At 37.5% G+C, this 20,574-nt stretch overlaps 1 protein-coding gene across 9 annotated transcripts in view; it reads left to right on the plus strand.

Annotated features, from left to right (window-relative positions):
- Window positions 1-20,574, plus strand: part of IL1RAP (interleukin 1 receptor accessory protein) — a 131,189-nt gene that overhangs the window by 65,870 nt on the left and 44,745 nt on the right. For all 9 annotated transcript variants that reach the window (XR_011428791.1, XR_011428790.1, XM_014732811.3 and 6 more), the window contains exons 3-4: window positions 11,260-11,545; window positions 14,093-14,279. Coding sequence is in view for 7 of the 9 variants with exons in the window: in XM_014732811.3 (XP_014588297.1) it covers window positions 11,260-11,545; window positions 14,093-14,279 (473 nt within the window). In the remaining 2 variants the exon portion in view is untranslated. The remainder of the gene's footprint in view (window positions 1-11,259; window positions 11,546-14,092; window positions 14,280-20,574) is intronic.

The raw sequence follows: 20,574 nt of genomic DNA on the forward strand, positions 1-20,574 counted from the left end.
CTCATGTTTGCCGACTAAGAGAGGAACCTCCACGTGGCAGGTTTGGAACGAAAACAAACCTGTTTAAGAGATTCTAGAGTGCTTGTCCTGTAACAATAATTAGACTCGAGAAAAAGATCCCAACTCTAAGTCATCCTTTAGGTAGTTTGGTTTTATAACTTTAAATATCACCTACTGTGGTAGAAGTTCTGAATTTAAACTTCATAGGTCTGCTTGTTTTCGTCTAGGAGGGTTCATTTTTCTTTTACACCACTTCCTTCTCTTTTTCTTTATTTTTATGTTTTCCTGGTAATGACTTTCTCCACATTTTTTTTTAAACTAGCTAGGCCTACTACGTCTAATTGCAAAAAAATAGCAGTCTTTAGACAGTGTCAAAGTAAATGCCCAGTGTTGTAGGGAGGGGTATTAACACTATTAAGAGTAAAACTTGTTCTAGAACAAACTTGAACAACCCCTGCAAAACTGAAGCTGGAGCTTGTGGATCCCCCTGCCCCCAACCCGCCTTCTGAATTTGGCATTCCTTCCTTAGCTGGCAAATCTTATCATTTGCTCAGGGCTATTTCCTATTTTTTCAAATGACTCAATCAAAAAACTCCCTTTTTTGGTGGGAGTAAGGTATGTCTAATTATCTGGTCCAGAAAAGCCATCTGCCGAGTTATTAGCTCAGTATTGTTGAACAGTACAAGCAACATGAGAATGTCTGATGGATGATCACAGCCACTCCAGCTTTCCTCCCCACCCTTAACTTCTCTCTCTCCTTTTGTTGGCTTAGTTGACAACTATCAAATTTCAGAACCTGTCCCCTGATCAAAAAATATCAAAGTTTTAGTAATATTTTTTCCGCTTAAATTATGCTCCAGGAAATGTAGTTTGTAGATTTTTTGAAAACTGGTCCTTTACAAATAGGGCACTGCTAGAAAAATATCCAGATATTTTTAATATTTTTTCCATTGAGGAACAAAAAGGAATATATTTTTAAATGTAAATATTAATCAAAGAGACATAGACTCATGGGGTAGGTAAAACCTCAGAAATAGTTCAACAACCCGCTTATTTTAGCAAATGAAATTGAACATTGTTATCAGTTAGGGTGATGACCAGCTGTTAATAAAGAGACTTAAAATAACAGTGGTTTAGACTAATACTTCTCCAACATTAATGTACATAAGAATCTTGTTAAATTGTAGATTCTGATTCAGTGGGTCTGGGTGGGGCCTGAGGGTCTGCAGTTCTGACAAGCTCCCAAGGGACACTGATGACGCTGGTGGGTCCTGGACCACACTCTGAGTAGTAAGGATATAAAAAGCTTTATTTCTCATGTAACATCTAGAGGTAGAAAGTTCAGGACTGATAAGGCAGCCCCATACCTTATTCACAGCCCCACCTCCTTTGAGTTTCACATTCCACCATCTTTAGGGTATGGCCTTCATTCTTGTGGTCCATGACATAGCTCCAGCTGTCACATCCGTGTTCCAAGCAGCAGGATGGAAGACATGAGAGGGTTTCAGGAGCAAAGGAAACATAGGAGCATACCAGTATCTCTCAGTGATGGTTTCTAGAATCTACTACATGACAATTTCAAATATATTCCATTGGCCAAAACTTAGTCACCTGACCACATCCAAGTAAGAGGAAAGCTGGGAGATATAGCCTTTATTCTGAGTAATTATATGCCCAGCTGAAAATTCCTGTACTCTAGAAGAAGGGGAGAATGGGGACATGGTAAATGGGATATGTCCAGCAGTCTCTGCCACAGACTGGGAGAGAGGAAATAGTTTCCCAAAGGTCACATGGAAAATGGCAGTCCACAGATTAATTGTAATTAATATGTACATAGAACTTCACAGTGTCTAAGGTACTTTATATCCTAGTTCTCATTCAGTTTTTGTAATTACTCTGTACTGTTATTATGAGCTTCATTTTTTGGATGTGGAAACTGAGGTTCGTAATGATTGAGGGACTTACCCTGACTACCCTCTTTAAAACTGCGCACTCCTGACTCTCCTCTCTCTCCCATTTTCTCATTCTGATCCCTCTTACGAAGTTCTAGGTTTTTCTTTGTTCTGTTAACTTATCACCTCCCAATATACTCTATACTTTTCTTATTTAGCACGCTGTTTGTTTATTGTCAGTCTCCTTGTGAGAAGGGGAGCCCTGTGAGACTTTTGTTTTGTTCACTGATGTGTCCCAAGCACCTGCTTTAGTACCTGGCCCGTGGAAGGATGCTCAGTGCATTACTTTTAAATGAATTAATAAAGGCAGTAGGTGTTCAGATCTGCCTTTGGACCATGTGTGTTATCCCTAACCCTAGTGCTGCATGCTCTGGCCACATGCCTCCTCTGTCAGAGCCCCTGCTAATGCTTGGTGTTTGGCAGTCCTGTATCTTGCTTCAGAAATGTGCCCACATTTAACTTGATTTCCTCTTCATATCCATCATTCTCATTCAACATTGCTAGCTAGCTTAACCAGTTTGCCCACACCTTAGATTCTCTCAGGATCACAGTCCCAGGCTAATATTCCTGAGGAACCATGCATACCACTAAAAAAACAAAATTAAGCAAAACTACCAGAATGAATATAAAACCAGCCCTTCTCGTAGACTCAGTCTCTGCCCTCAGGCTTAGAGAGAACTACTAGAATGTGCTGATGTGATGGTTTTAAAAGGGGCCTCATCCACGTTGGCTTCCAGTTTGGGAGATTAAAAGGGACTGGTTCTGATCTCAAGACTACCATCTCCACCCCCTCCCCCGGGTGTGATATGATATGATGCGATGTGATATGATATGATAGTAACTGCGCTCCTGCCTAGAAGCCTGTTCTAACAGCTGATTCGTTCCACCAGGTATTTTGATTTAGTTAATTTTGCATCTTTATCTTTCCTTTTCCAAGATTGCTAACTTCTTGTTGGGCAAGGACTCATTCAGATTTATCATGCAGATTAGCTAATATGTACTGAGTTCCTTTCATTTGCCAGGCCCTTTAATTCTCATATAACTCTATAGGATGAGCCTGTTACACATGCAGAATCTGAATCTGAGAGGAGAAGCATTTTGTCCAAAGTCATATAGCAAGTAAGGGGCACATGGCAAATAATTACATATAGAAATTAATTCCACCTTAGATCTCCCAAATTTAAACCTTTCCTGAACTCCCTAAGTATTTATATCTACATGTCTCTCTACCCCAGCACTCAGTACAGTGCCTTGCTCACAGCAGATTCTCAATAAATATTTAATAAATATAAATATATGAATAGCTTTCCTGTGAGAAATATCTTGCTTTGAATGAGTGAGCATAGATTTGGGACAAGCATCCTAGATCTATGTTCAGGCAGCTTTTATTTGTGCTACCACTCAGGCAAAAGTAAGTCAATTAATCTCTCTGTCTCCATTTCCTGGCATGTAATGTGGGAATGGGCATGAAAGCCCAAGAGGGTGTTGTGAGATTAATTAGTTAAAATGTATACCCTGCTATATAAATGCTAATTGCTGTCAGGAGCGTGGGTTGGATTTTCCAGTGACTTGGCTTTGCACGGCTTTGCACATTTCCATTAGTCCTCTGTGCCACCAAGCCTCAGCCTTAAGAAATCCTTTGGCTGAGGGAAATGATGACTTTGTGGTTCCCCCATGTTGAGGGGCCAATTTAGAGAGGACTTCCACTGTGGAGTAAACTGGATAAGAAAGGACATTTTAAACAAAAAAGTAATTCGCTGTGCCAGTAATTTGCTAAATTCCCTTTGCTGTTATTAGAGACAAATCTATTTGCATAACAGCTTTTTCCCCAGTCTTTTCTTTGGCTGGTGCCTTCAGTGAATCATATAATTAATTTGGTTTTACATGACACTCCAGCCTGTTGCCATAGATTTTATTTTTATTTGTTCATTGAATAATTTAAAAAGCTCTGACAAAATACCCTCAGGTTGCTGGCTAGGGAAACTTAAAAACTCACAGAACTAATGTCAAATGGTCAAATACCCCAAAGAAAAAGCTCAATAATAATACCATTTTTGCTTATGTTTATGAATACTAATACGTGTGCTTTCAGTCCCTATTGTAAAAGTCTGATTCACTTTATAGATATAGTCATTTGGCCCATAAGATGTTCTGTAACGGAGATACATAGCACGTATAATGATTTCTTTTCCCCTTTAAGCTGTATTGCATTTAATTTTGTCAAAAAGATATTAAGTCTATGGAATCAGCCTAACTAGGTGATTGATCTTTATTTAAATTTTTGTATGTAAGGGCCTTTAACAAGTGCTATTTTAAAAAGTGTCTGCTCTTGATTTAATAAGTTATGTTTTGAAAGCAACATTCTACCTTCCTTTATTAGTCAAGATAGCCAATACAAGTTGCTGTAACAAGTACCTCCTGCCAATCTCAGTGGCATAACACAAGAAAGGTTTACTTTTCACTCCGTCACAACCCCTTGGAAGTGAGGCAGCATTCCTGAGAATCTCTGCCTCAAGCAATAGCAGGGATCCAGGCTCCTTCCATCTTGTGACGCTACCCTTTTCAAAAATTTCTTGCCTTCACAGTCTCCATGAAAGGGAAGGAGAGAGCACCAAAGATTATGCTGGGAGTTTCAGGTTATACAGCATTTCTGGCAGTGTTCCATTGGCCAGAGTCAAATCACATGGCCCCAACCCAATTGCTAAGGATATGTAGTTTTTGGATGGGGCAAGGAAAAGGAAACAAGATTAATGTACATTTAGCCAGTCTCTGCCACAGTCTGCCCTAGTGTATCATCAAAACTGCATTTCGTACTTCATCTTACATTGGTCTGCCTGAATACATGCTTGTGGTTGAGATGTCATACTAGCTTTCTTTTTCCATCTCCACTTTTCACAATCAGCATTCTCCTACTTTACGAAAGAATAATCTACCTGTCGCTTATCATCTACCTTACTATTAATCATTGCCCAGGACTATAAATACCTCCAAGGGCCAAAGAGACAATTTGTATTCTTGGTGTCAGGAAGTTTCCTTTAATCAAGGTACCGTTAACCCCCAGAAGGGCTTCGTCTTTCTCTCCAATTTACCAGTGTTCCTGTTAAGAGTGAGTCGTGACATCAGAACTGTGGTGTACTGGCTCAAGTTGGGGTGATCTAAATTGAGATATAGAGTGGGATTGCAGGAAGGATGATGATTTTCATTTAATGGTCTTGACTCTACCATCATCCAAAGTTAGACAAATAGTGCAGAGCTCTGGAGAGAGATGGCTTTAGGAACAGCATAAAGAATATTTTTATGAAATACAGAAGGCAGAGGCATCTTATTTCATCCAGACAACAAACTTAATATGATGAAGTTCCAGACTCCATCAGCTGTCCAACTGTCTGTCTCTCTCTTTCTCTTTTAAACTATCCCTTATAATTCAAAAATGAAATGACTGTCATTCCAATGCATGTTAACACAATTTTGGAATTAAAAAATGAAATCAAGACTTTATTCTAACAAAAAGTAGATAGAATTAGAATGGTTCGACACTGAGAATTGCTTTGCCAATTGTATTACATGGTGGATATTACCTTCTTTACTTTCTTTCTAAGTATTATTTTATTTATTTTCAAAGCAAATCTTGCACAGAGATCTTTGTAAGGCCAGTATCTTAAAAGGTTTATACCAAAATAATTTTTATTCTCTCTGCCTTAACTTTACTCAATCCCACTAGCTCTCCTGCTCAGAGCCAACCACATTTGAGTCTTTTATTTATTTCTTCTGGTATTTCCCATCTATATTTTGCTAACCAATTTGTGTATATTTGTAATTTTTCATTTAGTCAATCCTAGGCATTATCTTTTAACTTTTTTCACTATAGTAAATTAGGATTAGCTCTCTTAAACAGCTATCCTCTCTGATTCACCTGCCCATACCTCTCTACATAATGTGATTACAATATTTGATTGAATCAAGTCATTTAATCATTATGCCTTCACATATTAATGATTCTGTTACTTTTCCTAGTTTTAGGAATTATTAATTGCCTTGCTTTCAGATGCTTACTTTAATTTGTATCTTTGGGTAACCATTTTCATACTTTTCAATTGCCTTTCAGCATAATTTTCCACATTGCTAAGCTCATCAGATCAGTTGCAATTATTTTTTTCTTTATTAGGGATTTCCATTCCTTTCTGCTCACACTGGTTCATTACCAAGTCCTGCTCCATAGCTGTTATCCTGGGATCCCCATTGTGATTCTAAGGATCCCTTCCGCTCTCTCTTGAATTGGATCCCCTATTCCTGGATCCTATGTTTTCCTTTCTCTTGTTTTTTCTCTCATTTTAGTGGTGCAAATCCTCCAGAAGCTTCCTGATAAAGAGCACTTGGGAAGTAAAATTACTAAGTCTTTATGTGTTTGAAAAAGTCACCTTCACACTTGATTGATTTGTTGAGTTTAGATTCAAGATTGGAAATAATTTTCCCTCAGATGCGTTGCTTCATTATCTTCTAGTTTTCAGTCTTGTTTTTGAGAGTTCCAAAGCCATTCTGATTCCTGGTCTTTTGTATGTGACCATTTTCTCTCCCTTTCTTACTGTCTGGTGGTTTATAGAATCTTCTCTTTTTTTACAGTTTTAAAAATTATCTTTGTGGAGCGAGCCCGGTGGCATGGTGATTAAGTTTGTGTGCTCTGCTTTGGCAGCCCAAAGTTTGCGGGTTTGGCTCCTAGGCAGGGACCTATACACTGCTCATCAACCCGTGATGTGGCAGCATCCCACATACAAAATAGAGGGAGATTGCCACAGGTGTTAGCTCAGGCCATTCTTCCTCAAGCCAAAAGAGGAAGATTGGCAACAGACGTTAGCTCAGGGCCAATCTTCCTCACCAAAAAAAAAAAAAAAAAAAGTCTTTGTGGTCTAAGTCTGTTTTCATCCACTGTGCTGGAGTAATTGATAAATCCTTTTAATTTAGAAGGTTATGTACTTCACTTCTGGGATTTTCTTTTCCTTTAAATTATTTAATTGATAGTTTTCTTCCCTCTTTTCTTTTTTTCTTTTAGGGTTCCTATTATTGAGGTGTTGAGATTCCTGGATTGGCCTTCTAATTTTCTTCTCTATTTTCTAATTCTTTTTACTCTACTTTTCAAGAACTTCTCAACTTTAACTTCCAAACAAACTACGTCTAAGTTTTAACTTTCTGCAATCATGTTTTTGATTTTAATGAGCTTTTTTTATTTTTGGAATATTCCTTTGTTATATCATTCTGTTCGTGCTTCACGAACGTAAAATTTCTGTAACTTTGTGAGGACGTTAATGATAGTTTTTTTGTTTTGTTTTGTTTTAAGATTTCTATTCCTTGAATGGCTTTCTCAAAGTTTCTTTTACTTTGTTTCTTTGGATGTTTCCTTCGGTGGTGGAGATTATCTGTTCATGTTTAAGAAGAAATGATTAAGAAGCTGATTGAAAATTCTACATGTGAGTGTGAGGCTTGTTAACCTTGAACTTTTCTGTTGGATGATGTGGCTGTACAATTTGTTAAGAACTCCTGATATTAAAATTGTTAGATCTTCTTAAGCTAACCAGATTTTCCATAGAAGATTCATCCAGTCTGCTGCCGGGAAGTTAAAGGTCTGACTGCTGTCATCCTTGGAGCTGAGGGGGAAATGTTTATTGGGTGTTGGGAGAGAGGGATTGGAACAAAGGATGTTACTTTGTGACACAGCTTTCATCTTATTCTCCTTATTTTACCACTTCCTCCATGTCCTCATTTTCGAGGAACCTGATTGCATTTGCCAGGATGGGATAGATTATTCATATTGGTAATAACCAAATCCCAATTCTCTATGACTGAAAATAACACAGCTTTCCTGTATGTCATCCATATCAAAACCCAAGCTAAGGGAGTCTCAATCTCTGTGCTTTCATATTTGCCAAGACAGAGGAAAAGGGAACATGGTGAAATATACTTATATTAAATATCCTTTAAAAAAACCACCACAAGCGACACTAACGTACGTCTTTTCCGCATTCCGCTTTGTAGCTGAGTTTGTTCTCCAGCTTCCCCTGCTGGCTTAGGGTTTGTCATTTTAAATGGGCTAAACTGGTTACTGTTTGTCCATTTTGATGTTGCTGCTGTCTTTTCTCCTGTTCTTGCTGTTATTTGGTATTATGTCTTGAAAAATTGTTTTAGTTTTAGTGGAGTTTCAGAAAGGAGCGAAATTGGATGCCTATTTTCAATCTGCCATATTTATCTGAAAAACTATGGTTGTAATTTCCTATAAACTGAATGAGCTAATTCTGCAACTTTGCAGTTTGAATGAAAATATATTTAAAGAATGTGATAAGAGAGATGTTTTAGTAAAAGAAGTTGTATTATCATGTGTGTGATGATGTGAACAACATTTTGATCTTTCCAATACTTTCTCTGTATATTGGATTTTAAAAGGTGTTTCTAAATGACAGCACAGCACTTATAAGTAATAGTCATTTGTTGAGTCTTGGAAAAGGCAGTTTATTAAATTTCCCAGAGATGTGTTATTTACTTATGGATTTATTACTTACAAATCCTTTTGCTCATCATGAAGTTTCAAATTCTTTCTTTTATCAAAATTAAAATAGCCAGTAATTTAGTTCTATCAATTATCTGCTGCCCTAAATATATTGCCTAACAACCACAAACTTCAGTGACAAAATTTCATTTTATTTATTATCCATGTATTTTTGCTCATGAGTCTGTCAGTTGCCTGGGCAGGTCTGCTAACACAAGCTTGGCTTGGTTGATGCAGACTCGGCTTGCTCTTGCATCTCTGGTCGACTGGGGGAAGGCCAGACAGTGGTGCTTCTGGAGTGGGGCCAGCTGCCAGCTGGGGTGCCTCAACTCTACGGCATGTGGTGTCTTATTTACTAGCAAGTTTTCCTGGGTGTCTTCATTAGTTTGGGCTGCTATAACAGAATACCATAGATTAGGTGGCTTAAACAACAAGCATTTCTTTCTCATGGTTCAGGAGGCTAGAAATCCTAGATCAAGGCCCTGGCAGATTTAGTGTCTGGTGAGAGCCTTCTCCTGGTTTGCAGAAGGCTGTCTTCTTTTGTGTCCTCACATGACAGATGGGGGTGGGGGTAGGAGTTAAGGCTCTTCCTCTTCTTATGAGGAAACTAATCCCATCAGAGGTACTCCATTTTCATCACTTAATTACTTTCCAAAGGCCCCACCTCCAAATACCATCACAGTAGGGCTTCAACATATGAATTTTGGGGGACACAGACATTCAGTCCACAGCACTGGGCTTGTTCTCATGAGGGTAGCAGGGTTCCAAGAGAAAAAGCAAAAGCTTTTAGGTCTTAGGCTGGGGGTGGAAATATTATCAGTCTTGCTGTATTTTTCTGACCAATGTAAGTCACAAAGACAGCTTAAATTCAAAGGAGGGGGATGGACTCCCCTTTTTGGTTGGATGGCTCGTGGTATCAAATTGCAAAGCATGTGGAGACAGGGAGAAATAAGAATCAGGTCTGTTTTAGCAAACTCTAGCTTCCAGAGATGTCAAGTGACAGGTCATTAAAAATAATTTTTGATGATAAAAATATAAATGGGGCATATAGCTCAGAAGGAGTTTAAAGAATTGAATGACCTTGTAAGACCTAAACTCCTTTTGTTCTTGGCTATGGATACATTTCCTCAGTGCTTACATATACGTCAAAAAATTTTAACTAATACCTAACCTCTCTCATTAAAAAATAGCTCATGCAGATTATTAAGAGATGATTTCCAATAAAATTTTACATTTCATATTTAATAATTACTTATAATGTTGAAATATGTATTATTTAAACTGTATATACTATAGTCATAAGAAAATTCATTCTATAAAAAAGAATTTTTAACACTTAGAGCATTATATATTGCACAGAAAAGTAGAATAATGAAAGTTTTAAAAAGTATGAAGCATAAAAATATATTCCGTTAAAGTAAAATTATGTATGGAGATAGTAGAATTAATATAAGTTTGAGGAGAAAAGGGAGATAGTGGAATTAATATAAGTTCAAGGAGAAAAAGGAACAGTATGGGATCACCAATGGTTAAAAGAAAACTTGTTTACATATTTTTAGGTGGATATTTGTGTATGGCAAATCACTATTCCATTGGATGTAATTGAAAGGGTGATATAACCATTTTATTTTAAAATGTCATTACTTATGACATTAAGTATATCTTTTCCAGTTGTTATGTTTAGCATGAAAAGTTTTAGATGTCAACTGAAATGTAGAAAAGATTACATAGTTAAATAAATAGATAGATAGATGCATATGTATGTGTATGTCTGTATGTTAGGGATGCAAGGAAAATAAAACTAATTTAGGATCTTTGTTTTGGGCCTTACAGGACTCCATCATACTTGGCCTCTGTCCTCTATTCTTGCCTTCATATGGTGACATCTAGAGCCCGCCATTCATATGTCACGCTTAAAAAAAGTCATTTATTATCATTTTTTTCCTGAATGCACAAATGATTACTTTTCATTATAAAAAATAAATTATAAAAGCCATTACAAATTTAATTTGACTCTGCGTCATTAAACTCTAGCATCTTGGTTCCCCAGTGAGTGTCGCTAAGATCTCTTGACTTCTTGAGGTCTGCAGTCCTACTATCCAATGTGGTAGCCAGTAGACACACATGATTAACTCAAATTAAGATGTGTTATAAGTGTAAAATACACTGAATTTTGAAGATTTGGTACAGAAAGAAATGTAAATAAAAAATAGACCGTTAATATTTTGAAGGTGTTTTGGGTATATCAAGTTTAACAAGATATATTATAAAAATTAATTTTACCTGCCTCTTTTTACATTTTTAGTGTGGCAGCCAGGATATCTAAAATTGTATATGTGACTCACCTTATATTGCCATTGTGAGATCTTGTCTCAAAATCAGGGAGACCTGGGGAGACCTGGGGGTCTTGGAGGATTGTCTTTGCTGTTACGGTTTTCTCCTTAGAATCTTCTCTGTGCCCAGAGAGGTAAAGAGCACATGACTTGTTTTTTAGGTGAGATTCTCCCCTACAAACCTTGAAGGGTTCAACAGAATCAAGTAATCAGATCAAATTGTTGTCCAAGAGATAGTGAAAAGATGATAAAGGAATGAGGGGAAGTCATTTCTTCACACCCCAGGTGTCTGTTACGTGCAATCATTAGAAAGAGGAGATTGAAGACAACCAGAGAACGGGGTCCTGGAAAAGACTGGGTATCCTGAGGAGGTGTGTTCCCTGGAGGCCTTTAAGCTAAGGTGACTCATCTGCCTTTTCTTTCTTTTTGGTTGTTCCAGAACGCTGCGATGACTGGGGACTAGATACCATGAGGCAGATCCAAGTGTTTGAAGATGAGCCAGCTCGCATCAAGTGCCCACTCTTTGAACATTTCTTGAAATATAACTACAGCACAGCCCATTCAGCTGGCCTGACTCTGATCTGGTATTGGACTAGGCAGGACCGGGACCTTGAGGAGCCAATTAACTTCCGCCTCCCTGAGAACCGCATTAGTAAGGAGAAAGACGTGCTCTGGTTCCGGCCTACCCTCCTCAATGACACGGGCAACTATACCTGCATGTTAAGGTAGCCTGACTGTTGGTGGTGACTTTCTCTTTTCCCTTTAGTTCCTGGGCCTTTATCCAGATGATGCATGTGCTGTGAAGCTGGGGAGGGGAAGGAAGCATCTAGAAAAAGTTACATTTCACTTCACTGAGCTTAGCTGAGGCTGGCTGAAAGAGACATGCAGAGAAAATGATTGTGCTCCTGAGAACGTTCTTCATAAGTGGTTCCTTTTCAAACCCTGACCTATGTCAACACTATCTACAGGTGGAGCCTTGTTTGTTTGTTCCTTTTCCCTGCCATTGGAACCTCCTGTATACAGTTCTGTTTCACCTGGAGATATCTATTTCCCTAGACAGTGAGCAGGGAGGGTGGTAGAACCCATTCATATCTGTTATTCTTAGCATCTTTCAACATGCCTGGCACAGAATAAAGCCTCGGGATGCCTTATAGAAGAAAGAATAGTTGGAAGCATCGCATGTATTTAGAACAATGCTTTTCAAACTTTTCCACCAGAATTTCTCTAAGAAGCACATAAACACCAGATCCCTAGGAATCTAAGAATATAATCCAAAGCACCCTACAAAATTTCTATCAAATACACTTTTTTTCTTGAAAGTTCATGTAGGTTTTGCATTTTACTCCACAATATACCTATTTTTCTTTTCCTAAAGATTAAATGTTATTTTTCCTGTGAAAAAAACTTTAAAAAAAACTGAGGCTCCTCCAAAGAATAACCATTTCAAGGCTTAGTTCTTTTGCTGCATTTTTCCCCAAGGTCCCTTTTTAGTTTTTGTTTCTTAGCGCTCTTCCCTAAACTTTTCTACCTTTTACATTATAGAAGCAGGGCCATATGGCTGTTAAGGCCTGAGTATAACTTTACTGTTATTTACCAATATCCAGATTATCACTTCAGTTTACCTGTCTGCCTATCTTCTACGTCTCTAAAGAAAATCTAGAATTAAACTTGTCTAGTGGGGGCAACAGAGGCTTCCCATTGTCATGAGAGGATTCCTAAACTGACAATGACCTTAAACTGAACCATGTGAAATTGGAGGCCTGATGTCTTTAAGGCCATAAAGTTAAGATTCATCTTCTAAGATTTTATTGCTTGAGTTCCTGCTTCAATACCCCTATTAAGATAACATCCAGATTTGACTTTTGGAACTGAAAAAGCCAGGCTAACCACTGTTCATCACTTTTTTAAAAAGTCAGAGCATGTGTCTTATTAAACGGAAATTTACCTTCTATAACTTCCACCTATAGAATACCTTCTATCTGGTAGACCTTTTGTTATTTGTAAGTAGAGACCATGCCTGCCACTCTGTCTTCCCACTTCATTACCATTGTCATTTAAACCCCCTCTCTTCCCATCTTGGGCAGAGGAATGCATGCCCCCACATCTTCCATTGTATTTAGTCTTCAGTCATTGAGTATCTAATATGTGTTTGATACCATAAATAGAAATCACAAAAAAGGGTGGAAAGTGAATGACCCAGTTACCCATCACCCTAAAAAATCAGTTATTTTTATTATCTATGTTCCTTTTATTGTTTTCCTGTATGTAGACACAAGTTTTACATCACTCCATTCATTTAACAAATATTTTTTCAGCACCTACTAAAAGTTTAGACACTGTACTAGATTCAAGGAATAAAAGGAAACACACATGGTCATGCCCTTGTTTGAACTGTGATAAATTCAGTTAAGGAAATGTCCAAGGTGCTCAGAGAATGAGAGACCTAATTTAGATATGAGGTGTGTAGACGATGACACAGAAGACCTCATGTGAAAGGTGGGATGATGGGAAAAGAGCCCTCCCAGCAGAGGAAAGGACCTGTGCAAACATTAAAAACGTAAATGGAATCCCCCAGCCATCCTAACCAGTTTTATGTGTTTGTTAGTTTTTTTCCTTCATGCTTCATTTTTTTTTTTATGGATGAATACAACAACTTTGTATTGTCATACCATAATTTTCTTTACAGTCTTCTTTTTTCATAGATTTTTCTATTATTTCCGATGCTTTCCTTGCTGATTTGGTACTGGGTGGATATGTTTGATCATGTGCTCTCTCTATTCTCATTTTTCCGTACTTCCATCACGTGAAAAAATTTCCAGAAATTGGATTACCAGAGCAAAAGCTAAAGCTTTTTTTATGGCTTGGGAAGCATATTTTTTATTTTCCAAATTATGGTTATACCTTTGTCAGCCATGAGTTAATATGCTGTCTTCACCTTTGCCTTTCCAGCACTGAGTATTATTGAGAATGTTTTAAGGGTAAAATTAAACATATTTACACATATACATGCATACAAATGCACGTATTTAGGAACATATCTAAAAATGTAAATATTTTAGTATATCAATAGTAGCTAATTGTGTCTGTTTTATTCTGTGATTTCAACTGGTATAGGAAATACTTCCATAACACATTTAATTCTTACATGAACTTACACATATAAATAAAGCCTCAGTACATAGCATTACGTCACTTAGCTCGTTTTAATATGTTTGGGGCATTAAAATAAGTGCAAATGAGACTGCCCGTTCATTGCATATTTCTCTTTTCAGGAACACCACGTATTGCAGCAAAGTTGCATTTCCTCTGGAAGTTGTTCAGAAAGAGACCTGTTTCAATTCTTCCATGAAACTCCCAGTGCAAAAACTGTATTTAGAATATGGTATTCAGAAGATCACTTGTCCAAATGTAGATGGATTTTTTCCTCCCAGTGTCAAACCAACCGTCACTTGGTATATGGTAAGCAAACGAGAGGGCATTTTACCCTCTCTAAAATGGCAATAGTAATTTGTTGAGTTAATGTAGAAACAGATTCTTCTGATCAGATTTTTAATTTCTTTCTTAACAACTTTATACAAGTCTTTTACCACTTTCTTACTTTGTACCATTTTAAAGGAAGTAGTGGAGAAAGCTTTGGCTCAACCCACCATTTCTTAAATTACTTTCACTGGACTACTAGAACTGCCTTATTTCTATTAACTTCCTGTGAAATACAACTTGAGAAATGTTGCCCACTTCCACTCACTGCGGAGTGAAGTTAGAAGCTGCCAAGTGAAGTGGTGAATTTCATCTCCTTGCTTAGTCAGTACTGTATTTTATTACTTGTATGCGTTTTCACGTTGCCCTCATTTGTGGGCACAGTCCATCTGTGATCTCCCCACATCTGAGAGATTTGGAAAGTATTTAATCAAAAATGAAAGTGTTGGATGTGGCCCTGGTGGCAGCAGGATAGTTTCTTAATCTCTTCAAATGTCCATATAAGCCAAAGCCAAAAACTCCTGGACAACAGTTAAAACTCAGCGACAAGTTGTCCACAAGAATAACTTTCAATAAAGCAAGTGAGACAAACCACGAACATGACCGTATAGCATCAGTGTCTCTAGGGAAGGGAGCAGATGGAAATAGTGTGGTATCTGGCAGATTGAGAACAGGAGAAGCCCAAAAATGCCGACGGGTGCTCACTGGAAAGTATGGTGAGCCAGCCTGAGAATAGCAGCTGAAACTGGGAAGGGTTTTGCTCTCTACTCGAGGATGAGTCCAAGAGGCATATTATGAGAAATTCTGAGGGGATTGAAATAGTTCTACTGCCTCAGAACTCTGAAAAACAACCACCCACACTGGGGAGAAACTGCTGGGAGTGGAATCAAAAGTAAACAGGATAAGGACAATATAAAGGAAAGAAAGAGAAAGACCGGCTGAAAATGGAGAAGCAGAACACAGATGGGAAAGCTCAAGACCATAGTTTTGAAGAGGGATCTCTGTGAGGTTAGAAAATTCTGCCAAAGTCTAAACCTCAGAAAAAAACTAGTTTCACATGAAAATGAGCAACAAGAGGAATCAAGGTAAAATCCCATTCAAAGTTATAAGAAAAAGGAGAGTAAGAAGCAAAATAATATTTCTGTAGGAAAAAAAAGCATGCCAGAAGGACATATTGTAACCTACTATTTCAAAAATGAGCTAAAAGACATTAAAAAATGATACAGGAGGAGAAAGAATCAAGTAAATAAATGATAATTAGAAAAGTCCAGGGACTGGCCCAGTGGCGTAGCCGTTAAGTTCAGGCGCTCCGCTTCAGCGGCCTAGGGTTCCCCAGTTTGGATCCCAGGTGTGGACCTACGCGTTACTTATCAAGCCATGCTGTGGCAGGCCTCCCACATATAAAGTAGAGGAAGATGGGCACGGATGTCAGCTCAGGGCCAAGCTTCCTCAGCAAAAAGAGGAGGATTGGCGGCAGATGTTAGCTCAAGGTTAATTTTCCTCAAAAGAAAGTCCAGAAATTATATAACTCAGTAAAAACTTAGAAAGAAGATAATGATCATTTCAGAAGTGAAACTAAAATAAGACGAACGTAAGAGCAAAATGATGTGATGGATAATGCCTTAAGATGAATAGAAAATGGAAGGGAGAGACAAATTTTTAAATCAAAAATAAATGATCAATAAAATTAGGAAGGTTAGAATGGATATACAATGTCTTATAAAGTAAACTTTAAGATAATGAGTGTTATCAGAGCTAAAGAGGACTTTTCAGAATAACAAAAGGGTCGGTTTATCAGGAAGGCATATAAATAATAAAAGCATATATGCCTAATAATAGTATTTCAAAATACATGAAGGAGCTGACAGAATTAAAGGAAGAAAGAAACAATTCCGTAATCATAGTTGAAAATTTTAGCATCTATGTCTGTTTGTCATTAATGAGTTAAAAGCCAACTTTCAGAGTTTTCCACTGGTCAAAGATGGAACAATTTGAACTTCAGTAAGGATATTAATTGCAATTGGTTGAATTCCATAAATTGAGTTTAAATCCATAAGTTTATAATGATATTTCAAAATAGTTAATTGGTGACATTTGGATGATGATAGGAAATCAATTTGTTATCTTGAAAATTCGTAAATAAAGAGAAAAAAATCCAGTATTTATTCTGCCTTTCCTTTTAGAAATGTACACTGAGTAATGAAATAGTGCTGGGAAGTATGTTTTTATAGAAATATATAATCACTTTGCAACTCCCAGTGAATTAATAAATCTAAGCATTACACATCAATGACTGCTAATATCACAAGAAGAAAAACAGCCAGACGCATTCCTTTTGATGGAAGAACACAGTATTACCTATAATTGTGCCAAATGGATTAAATCTGAGTCTGATAAAACTTTTGGATCCTGCTGCCATTTTGCAGGTAACATAGACAACAGAGGAATGTATTACTCTGTACTGAGTTTGCAATTAGCAAAATTTAGGCTGTGAGAAATTCTATAGGCCAAATGTTTTCGGTTATTCAATAGATAAATTGTCAGAAAAAGAAAGACATGGAGTAGGAATGTATAGATTAAAGGAAACATTTAGGGGCCACCCTGGTGGTGCAGCGGTTAAGTTCGCACGGTCCGCTGCGGCAGCCTGGGGTTCACCAGTTTGGATCCTGGGTGCAGACATGGCACTGCTCAGCAAGCCATGCTGTGGCAGGCGTCCCACATATAAAGTAGAAGAAGATGGGCACGGATGTCAACTCAGGGCCAGTCTTCCTCAGCAAAAAGAGGAGGATGGGCAGCAGATGTTAGCTCAGGGCTAATCTTCCTCAAAAAAATAAATTTTTTTTTTTATTAAGAAGAAACATTTAAAACACTGTAGTGGATGAGGCTGTAGTGTCTAAGGATGCACATATGGGTGATAAAATTGTAAATGAAGACAAGGAAGTGGTTTTACTACGAAAGTATAGACAGTGGTTACTTTGGGGTGTAGTAAAGGAACTGTGATTGACATGGGGCATGTGGAAAGTCTTCAAAGGTGCCTGGCAACATCTATTGCTGGACCTGAGTGGTGATTACAAAGGTGTTGGCTTTATAATACTTCACTAGCTGATACATATGTTTTGAGTGTTTTTTGTATATGTTTTATTTTGTAATGAATGATTAAGAGGAAGGGAGATAGGGAAAGAAGGAGAGCTAAAGAGACAGATTTAAAATATGTACCAACAAAATTGTGATCTATAGACTTTAGTTGGATCATGTTTTATTCAAACAAGCTATAAAACAAATTATGAGAAAATCAGGGAAATCTGAACACAGACAGAATATTGATGATATTAATTATTATTACTTTTTAAACTGTGATAATGGCACTTTAGTTATGCTTGCAGAAGGCATCTTGTCATTTAGAGATACACACAGAAATATGTACAAATGAAATTATATAGTGTTTGTGATTTGCTTTGGAATAATCTTGGGATGCAGTGAGTGGGTATAGATGAAAGAAGACATAACCTGAATTGGTACTTTCTTTTTTTTTTTTTTTTGTGAGGAAGATCGCCCTGAGCTAACATCTGTTGCCAATCTTCCTCTTTTTTTTTTTGCTTGAAGAAGATTAGCCCTGACCTAACATCTGTGCCAATCTTCCTCTACTTCATATGTGGGATGCCTCCACAGCATGGCTGACAAGTGGAGCAGGTTTGCGCCTGGGATCCGAACCTGTGAACCAAGACTGCCAAAGCCTAGCTCATAGAACTTTAACCACTCAGCAACAGGGCTGATCCCCCTGAATTGGTACTTTTAAGGCTGGGTGTAAGTACAGGGGATCATTGTATTTTTCCCTTTGTGATTGTAATTTTCCGTAGTAAAAAGCATAAAAAAGATTAAAAGAATTATATTGACAATTTTACATCAATAAGTATAATATATCTTCCAGTTAAAAAACAATGTGTGTTCATCTATCTGCAGTCCAAGGTCTCTCTTTTCTAACCCTATTCACTTTTTCTATATTTTGAATACTTTGTGATCTGAAAAAAATTGACTTTATTTTCATATTCTATCATTTTCTCTTCTCCTTTTTCCTCATGCATTCCCTCTGCCTGGAATGCTCTCTCTTCTTCCTTTAGAACAGTGCGATTCTACCACTTTCATGAAATGTTCCCTGTTCTTTATAGCTAGAAGTAATTTTTCCCTTATATACTCCCATGGCTATTTATTTATGTATGTTTCAATGTCACTTTTCACTTTCTTTCTTGTTCTGTACTCATTCATCCATGTATACATTCAACACATACTTGCTGAAGATCAACTGTATTCACTGTAATATGTCAGGGTTTAGGGGAACACAATAATTAATGAGATGTATGTCTTCTCCTAAATAGTCCCAGAGGATCTCACAATTTAATTCAGACAAGTTTATAAATAAGAATACTATTCTTATCAGAAAATAGAATTCTGGGGCCGGCCTGGTGGCTCAGTGGTTAAGTGTGCATGTTCTGCTTCAGTGGCCCGGGGTTTGCTGGTTTGGATCCTGGGTGAGGACATGGCCCAGTTTGGCATGCCACGCTGTGGCAGGCATCCCACATATAAAGTAGAGGAAGATGGGCATGGATGTTAGCTCAGGGCCAGTCTTCCTCAGCAAAAAGAGGAGGATTGGCCGCAGTTAGCTCAGGGCTAATCTTCCTCAAAAAAAAAAAAAGTAGAATTCTAAGTTCTACACTAGTGCCAAAGAGAATATATTGTTGATTTTAAGAAGAGGGAGAGATTTATATACATGTAGTCTATGAGACTGACTATTTCTTGAGGGCAAAGTTATACCATATCCATCTCGGTATCTCCAATGATTCCCAGATTTCTGCTTTTCCTGATTGAATGAATGTTGGTGCTGTTACCCAAGGTATGAAATAGTAGAGGAGGAGCAGGTGTGGGGAGCAAGTAATAGGTTTAGATAATGTCATATCAAGTCATATGTGTCTCTGAGCCTCCTAGGTGGCAGTGACCAGTAGGTAGTGGCTACATGTGTATGGGTCTGGAGCTTAGAAGAAAAATCAAAGCTGGAGAGAGAGAATTGGATGCATATTTGTGATGGTTGAAGCCCTTAATAAGACAAAATAAAATGAAAAGAGAAAAGGACTACAGTCAGAATCTGGAGAGAATGTTCATGGGGTGAATAAAATCAGAAAGCCTGGAAAGAAGACCGAGAAATTCATAGTGGTAAAACCATTGCCATAGCAGATACCCAATAATGTGCAGGTGACTAAAAAGGACAACCAGTAACCAGCTATACTTTCTGTTCTCTGACTATGAAAAGGTTGCTATTGATTTTTATTTCTCTACCTTTGGGTAATTGACTGACACCTTTAATCCTAAGAGTTCTGCCGTCTTGAGAACAAAATCAGCATTCTTTTTTTTCCCAAAAGAAATGATTGATTTATTATTATTAACCTTGTGCATAAGTTTTTGTAAGTGTTTCTAAGTTAAATTTTGTGTGATTATTGTCATGAATGGGAATTAGGGAAATTCTAGGATATGATTAAGTAGGCTTAATAAAAATTGCATAGTTTGAAGTCACCCAAGGGTAGCTTAAATTTTGCTGTTTTTATTGAAGAATAACAACATACACTGTCAAATTAATTTTAGGTGTACATCATAGTGATTCGTTATCTGTATACATTTATGAAATGATCAAAATTATAAGTCTAGTCACCATGCAAAGTTATTACAATATTATTGACTATATTCCCCATGTTGTACATTACATCCCATGACTCATTTATTTTATAATGGGAAGTTTGTACCACTTAATCCCATTCACATATTTTGCCTGCCTCCCAATCCCTCCCCGCTCTGGTATCCACTAGTTTGTTTCCTGTATCTATGAATCTGTTTCTGTTTAGTTTTGTCCATTCATTTGTTCTGATTTTTAGATTCCATGTATAAGTGAAATCATATGGTATGGTATTTATTTTGCTCTGTCTGACTTCACTTAACATAATACCCTCTAGGTCCATCCATCTTGGCAAGAAAATCAGGATTCCGGGTTGCTGCATTCTCCTGTCACTGTATGGCAAATCTGCCATTGCTTTCTATTTTGTGCCTTCTGCAGCCGCTTCCTACACCCCCCTAGACATCTTGGCCCTCCTATAGTAGTTCTCTTTCATTTATTATCAATTGAATTCCCTGCCTTAACATTGTAGAAATAGTCTCTTTTAGGAATACAAATACCTCTATGAGAGTTAAAAGGCTCAATAATCAGTTCCAGCAAATTTGCTTTTGTTTTAGCAGA

The sequence above is a fragment of the Equus caballus genome, chromosome 19 (assembly GCF_041296265.1).
Source record: "Equus caballus isolate H_3958 breed thoroughbred chromosome 19, TB-T2T, whole genome shotgun sequence".
Classification (NCBI taxonomy): Eukaryota; Metazoa; Chordata; class Mammalia; order Perissodactyla; family Equidae; genus Equus; species Equus caballus.